At 55.8% G+C, this 10,971-nt stretch overlaps 1 protein-coding gene across 1 annotated transcript in view; it reads left to right on the top strand.

The window, feature by feature from the left end:
- Positions 1–10,716, top strand: part of CDH22 (cadherin 22, type 2) — a 70,938-nt gene extending 60,222 nt beyond the window's left edge. The window contains exons 8-11 of the mRNA XM_012640449.1: positions 348–469; positions 586–703; positions 6,172–6,423; positions 9,409–10,716. Coding sequence (XP_012495903.1) covers positions 348–469; positions 586–703; positions 6,172–6,423; positions 9,409–9,998 — 1,082 coding nt within the window. The 3' untranslated portion in view covers positions 9,999–10,716. The remainder of the gene's footprint in view (positions 1–347; positions 470–585; positions 704–6,171; positions 6,424–9,408) is intronic.
- Positions 10,717–10,971: the final 255 nt, after the last annotated feature.

Genomic DNA, 10,971 nt, shown 5'->3' with positions numbered 1-10,971 from the left:
GATGGTGGTGGGGCTGGTATTGGGGATGGTGATGGTGGTGGGGCTGCTGATGGGGATGGGGATGGTGGTGGGTTGGTACTGGTGATGAAGGTGGGGGTTGTGGTGGTGAGGCCAGTGGTGCCAGTACTAATGGTCACCATGGTGATGGTGATAGTGATGGTGGTGGTGATGGTTACAGTGATGATTACCCACATATGCCCAGATGTCCCCGGTCCTGGTCCTCATGCCGACTTGGTCCCCCACAAATCTTAGTCTGACCCCCCTGCCTAACCTTGTCCTGGTAACAGATGGGGTGTCTAGATCTCACATGTGATGCCTCTCCCCCTACTCCTGTGCTCTTGTTACAGACAATCATGCCCAGCTATCCCGGGCGTCCCTCAGGATCCGAATCCTGGACGTGAACGACAATCCCCCAGAACTGGCCACACCCTACGAGGCAGCTGTGTGTGAGGACGCCAAGCCAGGCCAGGTACCACTGCGGGGCTGGAGACTGGGGGTGCTTCCAGGACTGGCCAGGGGCCAACCAGCCCAGGCCCAGAGTGGTCGCAGCCTCACCGCCAGCTCCCTGCCCCTCCCACCCCTCAGCTCATCCAGACCATCAGCGTGGTGGACCGGGACGAGCCCCAGGGTGGGCACCGCTTCTACTTCCGCCTGGTGCCCGAGGCTCCCAGCAACCCTCACTTCTCTCTGCTCGACATCCAAGGTGAGCCACCGAACCCTAGGATGCGTGGAGTCGGGGGGCTCACCTCCCTGCCCTCTCTACATAGCATAGACGGGGGGATGGAGGCAGCCATGGGGCAGGTGTCAGCAAGATCTCCTAGGAAGTCTGGGCCAGGCTGGAGCTGGACCAGCCCACGGCCAGACCATGAAGAACAAGCAGGGTGGGGCCCGGTGGGGTGGAGGGGCATCCCCAGGGCAGGGAATGGTGGACGGAAGGATGCAGAAAGGGAATAGATGGGCATGGCTGGGCCAGAGTCCAGGGTGGAAAGAGCCCCTGCTCTGTGTGAAGAGACTGCAGTGAGCCTCTGCACACACTCCACACCCCGCCATTTAGAAAGTGCTTTATTTCTTTTGCCCCCCTGGGAGGTGGTTTTTTGACCCTTCTTCCCATTTCACAGGTGATGAAACTGAGACTCTAAGAGCCAAGGGACCTGCCTGGGGTCACATAGGGAGTCAGTGGTGGGGCCGGGATTCAAACCCACACCTCTCTCGGACCCAGTGCACCTGCCTTAGCTCCCTACCTGGAAAGCAAACCATCCCTCCCAGCCTGAGCTGATTCTGTTGTGAGATTCCGCCCACCCCATCCCACCCACCCAAGTTCCCCACGAAGTGGAAGTTTAGACCTTTAAGGAATGACTGACAGGGAGGGGCCCAGGCTCAGACGATGGTTCTCTGTGCAACCCTGGCAAGTGTCTGCCCCTCCCTAAGCCTCAGTTTCACCATCTATAAAATGGGGCTGATAAGGGCTACCACCTTGGGTGGCTGGGTGGCCCCAGGAGATGAGGACTACCAAGTTACACTGTTAGTACCTAGCACGCGTCAATCCCTACATTCAGCAATTATTTACTGAGGACATCATTGAGCATTTCTGGAGGCACAATGCCTACGTGTCAGGCTCTGCCCCAGGCCCTGGAAATGCAATGGCAAACAAGGCAAAACCCCCACCCTCATGGAATTTATACTCTAGTAAGGGGAGGCAGAAATTAAACAAATAAAAAATACATTAGGGATGATAAGTGGCTGGGGTGTGGGAATAATGCAGTCTGCACAAGAGTCTGGACTTGATTTTGTTTAACCCTGGGTGCCTAGAGCAGTGCCTGGCACACAGTAGATGTTTGATAAAATGTGTTCAATGAAACAATGAAAAATAAAACAGGGTAAGAGGAGAAGCTGTTTGAAATAGGGTTGCCTGAGGGAATCTAGAGCAAGAAGAGATCTAAAGGAAATGAAGGAGTGAGCCACACAGGTAACTGAACAAAGAAACAGCCAGGTGGAAAGTGCAAGTGCAAAGGCCCTGTGGTGACATGTTCGAGGAACAGGAGACTTACGTGGTTGGAGCAAGTGAGAGACAGGGCTAGGAGGAGACATAGTCAGAGAGGCATGAGGAACCAGATCATGCTTTGTTCGTTCTGGCTCTGGAATAGGTCTGGGATCACCTCAGGACTTTACACGCCCCAATAGGAGAGGCTTTAGTGACTTCTGAAACCAGACCCATCTTATTCCTGGTGTCATATTAAAAATATTTAACATCCAGTGCAACTTAGATGGCCATCAGAAGGGATGCTGGCCATGACCTGGAGCAGGACCCAGGAGCCCCTGGGTGCCAGGCATTAACCCCTTAGTGGCTTGATTGAGTCAAAGTTGGGAGGATGCCCGGGGGAAAGGCTGAGGCAGCCGGGGGTGGTGGGGGAGGGCTTAGAGTCACAGCTATTTAAAACTTTTGGGAAGTATTTCGGTATTTTAACAACCAGTACAATGCTGCCTCCTCATTATTCCAATGGTATCCTGAGCTGGCCGCAGGAAACACAGATAGCCTTGGCTCAGCCTCACCAAGCTCACCAGTCTTTCCAACCCTCGGGGCCTGAGGTTCTGTCCCAACTGCTTCTATTGGGCCAGGAGCCACCAGAGCTCCCATCCGGCGTGGCCCCTGCCATAAGCTCCAGGGACAGGGTGGCAGCAGCGCGCCGAGGTCGGAGTAGCCGTGGAAACCCTCCCCCTCCAGTCCCTCAGCCCCTGCCCACAACGTGCCAAGCCCCCTCCTCCTCACTGTATAAATATCCTAGGTGACAAACGGCTACCCCAACCCATCTGTTTCTTTGTATAAATGTGTAGCCAGTTTGGAAACGTGATTTATAAATATTGCTTTTGCAGCCAGGGATTGACACTGATGTATGTCAGGCCAGATGGATGGATGCGGTGCCGGGCACAGGTCCACCTAGAAGGGTGGGGTAGGGGGGTGGGGTGGCCACAAGCTTCCCCAGATGAAGCCAGCTGCTGCCCAGGAGGGCAGCTCGTTGGGCTCAGGGATGATGCCCGGGGATTCCCTTCCGCGGGGTGGAGGAGTGGCAGGGCCCAGCACTCTCAGAACATATGGTTCCACGGCTAAAGACAGCAACCCCGAGAGACAAACATCTCTGTTCTCACTTGGCAATTTGAGGCTGAGCCAGAGCTGGCCATTCATGCCTCAAATCTGTCTGCCTCTCTGTGCCTCCGCTGCTACCGTTATCTCACACCGAAAACACACGACGGCTTCCTAAATGTTCTTCCACATCACTCTTGTATTTTAGATTATAAGTCCCCTTAGCCAGAATGTGGGCTCAGCAAGGACAGGGACTGTGTCTGTCTTGTTCATTGCTCTATCCCCAGGGGCTAGAATAGCCCTGACACACAGAGGTTGCTCAGCTCGTGTTTGCTGTTGAATGAATAGATGATATGTCACCAGGTCACCTCTTTGCTTTAAACCCACCCATCAATAGCCTCCCACTGCTTTTAAGAAAATGACCCAAATTCCTTACCATGGCCTCCAAGGCTTCCATGAGGAGCCCCTGCCTCCTCGTCCACCCTCATCTTGACTCATTCTAGCTGCCACCCTCATCCCTCCAGCCATAGGGGACTGCTTTCCGTTCCTCAAGCGTATTATGCTTCGTCCAACCTCAAGGCCTTTGCATGAGCTGTTCAAGGCTCGGATAATATCGCTGCTTCTGAGAAGTTTGCCCTGACCTCCCGGGCTGGGTCAGGCCCTCTGTCGTGTCCCTCCTACGCTTCTCCTTCACCAGGGTTTGCAATTGTGCACTCAGTTGTGGGTTTACTTGATTAACATTTGTCTTTCACGCTGGAATATGGACTCCGATCCAGAACTGTGGTCGATTTAGCTCTTGTTTTCCCCCAGTAACTAGCATGGTGCCCAGCACATAGTAGCTAATAAAGATTTTTTTGGATGGACAGAAAGAAGGAGGGAAGGATAGACAGATGATTTTACTGGACAAATTCGGACAAGTCACTTCTCTCTGAGCCACAGTTTCCACATACATAAAATAGGGACGATGCCACAACTCTCGGTGGTTGTGAAGATTAAACATTACAATGTATTTAAAGTGCCCACAAAGTCCTTGATGCATAAAAAGCATCCGGTCTGTGCACATGAGTCCCACACCGTCCCCTCTGTCCCCCAACCTGCCCTGAGCCTTCTTCCTCCCCAGTGGAAGGCAGATGTGTTCACAGCTGGGGTTGACCCACCCTGCGACAGCAGGGCCTGCGGCCCAGCCAGAGCTTGAGGCACTGACCCAGGACCCCCAGTTAGTCTGAAAGTTGTGGTTCATTCAAGCATCGTTCTTCAAGACTGGCTCAGTGCCAGGCCCCGGCTGGCCATGCAGTGGAGACACAGGCACACACGAACTTAACACAACGTGACAAGTGCTGTAACAGAACTGTGCTTGGCACCTGCGTCGTCAGAGCAGGGAGCGGGGAGCCATAAATCCTTCCTTCCCAGAGAAGCAGAGAAAGGAGGCCACAGAAAGGAGGTGACATTTAGCCGGAGCATGACGGATGAGGAATTTTCCCAGGAAAGAAGGTGAAGAAGGTGTTCCAGATAACCAGAACTTTCTGAGCAAAGGCAGGGCAACCTAGACAGGAAGCCGGGAGATGGTGTGGCAGAGGAAAAATGGGGGCGGAGTCCAAAAAAAACATTAACTAGCATTTATTGCGAATTTCTATGTGCTGAGCACTATTCTAAGGGTTATGCATGAGTTATACCGTTTAACTCTCGCGCCTGCGTGATACTCTTTTTCTCGGTCAAGGAAACTGAGGTCCAAAGAAGCTCAGCAGGTTTCCTAAGCACTGTTTTTACACCCAGCATTATTTTTTGACATTTTAATGGAAATTTTCAAATGCGTGTGAAGGTAGATAGGCTAATATAATGAACCCTTCTGGGCCCATCCCCTCGTGGGCAGTCTTCAACTCACGACCAATCTTGTTTCGTGTCCACTTCCTGGATGCGCCCAAGGTCACAAGTCAGCCCTTCCAAGGTTCTTTTTCCTGCATGTGTCCATGACCACAAAGGCCGGATCTGAGGCACTGAATTGCAGGCTGCTGGGGAAGGGGCTGGGTTAGCTGGGGCCAAAATCTGGGGAAGGGACCCAGGCTGCTGAAGTCTCAGATCAGAGAGACCAGCCTGAAGACTTCAATGGCAGGGAGGACTGAAGGGCAGGAAGGCAGGGCCACCTTTTGCAGAGTTGGCTATCAAGGGTGGGGCTCTGAGCACTTTCTACCAACACGCTAAACAGAACCGAGAGGAGGCGTCAAACGATGGGGGGCTGGGGGGGCCTGACTCAAACGGGGCAAATGTGGAGGAGGCAGGAAGGGTGGAGGAAGTGGGTGCCACCCGTCACCTAAGCCTGTGCTCCAAGGCCAGCCACCATTGCCCCGCATCCTGTCTGGCTTTCCCAGTGACAGGCTGAATAGTGCAATGAGTTCCATTTGTGTTAATTCACTGTCCTCTCTGGCTGCCTACATGAAAAGGAAAAATGTGGGTGGGACACCCTGCCAGTCTCGGGCCCCCTCATCAGGCCCCAGAGGCCGTGCCCCCGGCCCTCTAGCCTCAGTGTCTCATCGAGAGACTCCTGAGCTGGCTCCAGGATGCTTGATTGGCCTGGGGGTATGAAGGACAGAAAGATCCCTCAGCCAAGGCAAATGTCCAGTCCCCTCTGATGACCCAGGACTTGTCAGAGCCCAGCAAACTGCAATCCAAGGACCATGGGACTCCCAGGGTCAGAATACACTGGGCCGCTGGGGAGGAATCTGGAACAAAAGCAGGCCAAAAAAAATTGACATAGCCAGGGACAGGGCCCTGGCCTAGCTGGGGACAGAATCTTGGAATAGCTGGGGACAGGGCCTTGGCACAGCTGAGGACAAAGTCTTACAATAGCTGAAAACGGGATCTTGGGACTGCCGAGGACAGAATTGTGGGCTATATGGCTGGGGACGGGATCTTTGGGCAGCTAAGGACAGGATCTGGGGGACAGCTGCTAACAGAGTTTTGGGACATGAACCAGCTGGGAAGCATTAGTTCGGGGCATAAGGAGGTAGATCTCGAGGTAGAATCAGGAGGTTGCTGGGATAGGGGGGCCTGACCCTGGGCCCCGAGTCACATGCCACCCCCTTCTTCCGGAGCAGACAACACGGCCGCAGTACACACGCAGCACGTGGGCTTCAACCGGCAGGAGCAGGACGTGTTCTTCCTGCCCATCCTGGTGGTGGACAGCGGGCCACCCACGCTGAGCAGCACGGGCACACTCACCATCCGCGTCTGCGGCTGCGACAGCTCCGGCACCATCCAGTCCTGCAACACCACGGCCTTCGTCATGGCCACCTCGCTCAGCCCCGGCGCCCTCATCGCCCTCTTGGTCTGCGTCCTCATCCTGGTCGGTGAGTCCACCGGGAACCACCCACCTCTGCCCGACTGACCCCCAGCCTGGGGCGCTGGGTTTCCTTCCCAACTAGCCCCCACAGGGCCTCAGTTTCCCTCTCCACACAAGGACGAGCCGTTCTGAACAGTCTCCGAGCTCTAACCCGCACCTCCTATGAGAAGTCTTCTCAGTACAGAGCAGCCGACCGCCCACTGCAGACGGGCTGCGTTCACACTGGTCCACCCTCTACACAGCCCAAAGCTCCCCCTAATTCTTAGACACCAGGCATATTTTTAAAAAATTCTCTCATGTCTATTGTCCTTTCTTATTTTCCATGTAAGACTTTTCTCTTGTGAACCTCACAACCACATGGCCAGGTATATCATCCCATTTTTCAGCTGAGGAAACTGAGGCTCAGAGAGGTTAAGTGGCTGGTGTAAGGGTACACAGCAGGTCTTCTGGCTTGAAACGAGGTCTTCTCACCCCGTGTCCCTTGATCCTCTAACTAAACCACTTGCTATGCCTCTAACTAGGGGAAAAACCTTGGGGCACCAAGGGAAAAGTCTTAAGACTTGGGGGTGAGGGGCAATCTACATTGGTACCAGTCCCACTGGCAGCCATCTGAACCCCAGTGTCCCCAGTGAAGGGGTCAAGTTTCAGGAACTAACTGGATTCAAGTGGCCAAATGCCATTATCAGAGCTGCGGCCACTCAAGGCACTGATGACTCAGTTCTGCTACAGGGCTTCAGTGTGCAGCCAGAGCTAGAGGAACTCCAAAGAGGTCCAGATTGCAGACACCAGCTTTGCTCCGTTCCCTGGGAGACGTCAGCTCCTCCCGCCCCTCGCTCTGCTGCCTACCGCAGGCGTGGCCGTTGCCTGCCCTCTGAGGACCTGCCTGTGGCAGCTGTCCTTCTCAGGACCCTGCAGAGGCCCTGGGCAGGCTCCTCCTAGCTGGCAGGCCCAGGCCCCCCTTCCCTCCCCGCCCCAGCCCACAGCTCAGAAGCCCTTTTTCCAGAGGGTGCACTTTACAGCGGTTTCATTTTCCGAGGCAGTGCAAACAAATTTCTGCCTAATTGCCCACAAACGAAGAAAGTGCACATCAGTGCTCTAAAGGTGACGGGCGGAATCGCTGATCAGGCCTGGCACATCTGTCGCCCGCCGCTCGCGATCCCCACCATCTGCTCCCACGGGCATCCCCCTCCGCAGCTCCTGGCCTCAGCTCTAAAAGCCATCCATCCATCTTTCCCACTTCTCTCCTGACACCTTCCTTCCCTGTCCAAACCAAACCTGTTCCCAGCCCTTACCCCCTTCCCTTTCATAAGCCACCTCTTCAGATGGTGAACTAGTACCCTGCGTCGTGGCTTAGCAGCTGGCTCTAGCCACTGGCCTGGCTGGAGCTGTTTGGAGCAGCAAGAAGAGTCCAGTGCCTGGCAGTGTATCTGGCACACGTCTGCCTATCCATCCATCTGTCCACACACCCATCATCATTTACTTATATATCCATCCAGTGAGTCCCTCCTATGAGCTAGATAGTTCTAGGCACTAGGATTCATCAGTGAACAAAAGAGACTTTCAAAGCCCTGAGTAACTGAAAAGTTGGGGTTGCCATCACTGAGATGGGGAGACCAAGGGGGGGGAAGGAAGAAAGATTATTATTTCAGCTTTTGACATGTTAAGTTTGAGATTCTCTTGGTCAACCAAGAAGACATGTTGAGTAGGGAATTGGATGTAAAAACTAGATTTCAGGGGAGAGGTCCAGGCTGGAGGCTGAGATATGGGAGTTGTCAGCTTCTCAGCCTCTAAGTGGAACTTAAGGCCATGAGACCGAAGGAGAGCTCCAAACGTGTGGATAAAGGATCAAGGTCTCAGTCCTGGGACACCTGTGAGTCCTGGGACATCTGAGCTAAGAAGTCAGGTGAGGAGAAGTCTGCCCAGAAGATTGAGAATGCGTGATCGGTGAGGTGGGAGGAGGAGGAAGAGAATGTGGAGTCCTGGAAGTGAAGTGAAGAAAGCTGAGAGGGGACGATTCATTCATTCACTCACCCTTTCACTCACCCAGGTCTCATCCAACTTTCATTCATTCATTCGTTCATTCATTCAGCTTCAAGTGCTGATCGCATGCCAGGCACCAAGCTAGGGGAACTTGGGCCCAGGTCCTGGGTCCTCCAGGGTAGTTTAGGGTGTATATTTTGGGGTGGCGGAGACAGACATGACTACACAGCAGCGTCTGGTCTACGATACAGCTGTGGCTGTCAAACTTGAGCTGCCTCTTCCTCACCTGGAGGCCTTGTTAAAACACAGACTGCTGGGTACCACCCAGTGGATCTGCAGCAAAACCTGAGGCTTTGCATTTCTGACAAGTTCCCAGGGGACGCTGCTGCTGTTGGCCCAGGGACCTCACTTTGAGAACCAGTGTGATAGAGGAACTGCTTCCCAGGGGATCTGGGAGGTGAAGGCTTTGAATCTGGCCTGGAGCTCTCAGGGAAGGGTTTTGCAGGTCGTGACCTGAGAACCAAAGGACTAAGCTGGAGCTCAGGGCTTCTGGGGTGGACAGAGGAGGACCAGAGTGAAACAGAGATCAGCGTCAAGGATATCTTTCACTCCCCCAGCTCCATTTGTCTCTCAGCTGCCCTGGTCACACCCCTAGCCCCCAGAGTCCTCAGAGAGTGTATCTTTTCATAGAGTTGAGAATAGAGACCTCGGAGGCTGAATCTAGCCCTTAATACCCATGAAAACCCTTAACACTGTTTTCCACCACCTCCACCCCAAGTGGTGATCTAGCCTCAACTTGCATACCTCCCAAGATGAGTAGCTCACTACCTCTCCAGACAACTCAGTTCTGACTGTAAGAAAGGCGTTTCTGAGCAGAAATCTAGGAAATTTGCACGAATGTTAAGGCTGGGCCCTCTCCGCTAGGGCGGGTGGGGGTTGTGGGAGGGGGGTGTTCCTGGTACTGCGCTGGGCGGGGCTCGGCCTGCAGTTGCCCCCTCTGTCTCCCGCGCAGTGCTGGTGCTGCTGATCCTCACCCTCAGGCGCCACCACAAGAGCCACCTGAGCTCGGACGAGGACGAGGACATGCGGGACAACGTCATCAAGTACAACGACGAGGGCGGCGGCGAGCAGGACACCGAAGCCTACGACATGTCGGCGCTGCGGAGCCTCTACGACTTCGGCGAGCTCAAGGGCGGCGACGGAGGCGGCGGCGGGGCCCGGGGGGGCGGCGGCGGCGCGGGCGCGGGCGCGGGCGCGGGCGGGGCCGCGGGGAGCCCCCCGCAGGCCCACCTGCCCTCCGAGCGCCACTCGCTCCCTCAAGGGCCGCCGAGCCCCGAGCCGGACTTCTCGGTGTTCAGGGACTTCATCAGCCGCAAGGTGGCGCTGGCGGACGGGGACCTGTCGGTGCCGCCCTACGACGCCTTCCAGACCTACGCCTTCGAGGGCGCGGACTCGCCGGCCGCCTCGCTCAGCTCGCTGCACAGCGGCTCGTCGGGCTCCGAGCAGGACTTCGCCTATCTCAGCAGCTGGGGCCCGCGCTTCCGGCCCCTGGCCGCGCTCTACGCCGGCCACCGCGGGGACGACGAGGCCCAGGCCTCCTAGCCCCGCCCCTGCCGTCGGGGGCTCGCCCGCCCAGGACCCACCGAGGACAAGGCATTTCCCCGCTCGCCCCCTTCCCCAGCCCTCTCACCCTCCCCTGGCGGCCGGACGCGAGGGGGCCTCGTTAGGGGCGGACTCTTGGACCCCTCCTCTGGGGGCGCAGCCTCCAGGCCCAGAGGTGCAGAATTACGACCAACGTCATTAAAACTGAGGCCAGACCGGGCACTGCGTGGCTCTGGGGTTGGAAGGGGAGACGGGGGTGGCGTGGCTGCGTCGAAGGGGCAGGTTACTCAACCCGGGCTGCGGGGAGGATGCTGCTGAGCTGTCCCCGCCCAGGCCTCCCCCCATCCGAGTTCAGTGGAAGGAAGGGCTGTTCGTTACCGTGTGCTGGGACGCTGTACGGAGATCCTCTTAGTCGTCATAGAAACCAGGAAGTGGGGTCCTGCACGGAACAGATGGGGAAAGCCCCCCGCCCAGAAGTGGCTGTGACCTGTCCAACGACACCTAGCCAGTGAATGGTGGTGCGTCAGGCACGGACCAGCTGCGTGGCCTTGGGCAAGTCACCTCACTTCTCTGGGCCTGTTTCCTCATCTGTCAAATGAGGTTAATAACAGAACCCACCTCAAAGAGTTGTGAGGATAAAAAGGGTTCATATGCGTCACGTGGTTAGGACAGTGCCCGGCACATAGTAGGTGTTCAGTAAATGTTAGCCTTTGTTACTGTTCTTATCTTTGCTGCTCTTAGAAGCCCAGTGTGTCTGCCTCTCAGGTCCGAGCTCCCTCCCTTGCCCCAGCATCTCCAAGGGAGGGGGAAGTGGTCGCAACTGTCAGCTCCTGGTCCTTCCCTGAGTGGGGGACTGGGATTAGGGATGCCCCCAGCGACTGTGCAGCCTCCCAGAGTCTCAGGCTACACCAAAATAGCAGCAGTGCCAAGAGGGGACCAGCTGGGTGGCCCCAGGACTGAGTGGGGGGAAAGA

This window comes from Propithecus coquereli, unplaced genomic scaffold (genome assembly GCF_000956105.1).
Source record: "Propithecus coquereli isolate 6110/MARCELLA unplaced genomic scaffold, Pcoq_1.0 Scaffold153, whole genome shotgun sequence".
Lineage (NCBI taxonomy): Eukaryota > Metazoa > Chordata > Mammalia > Primates > Indriidae > Propithecus > Propithecus coquereli.
This window is presented reverse-complemented; position numbering and strand designations above follow the sequence as displayed.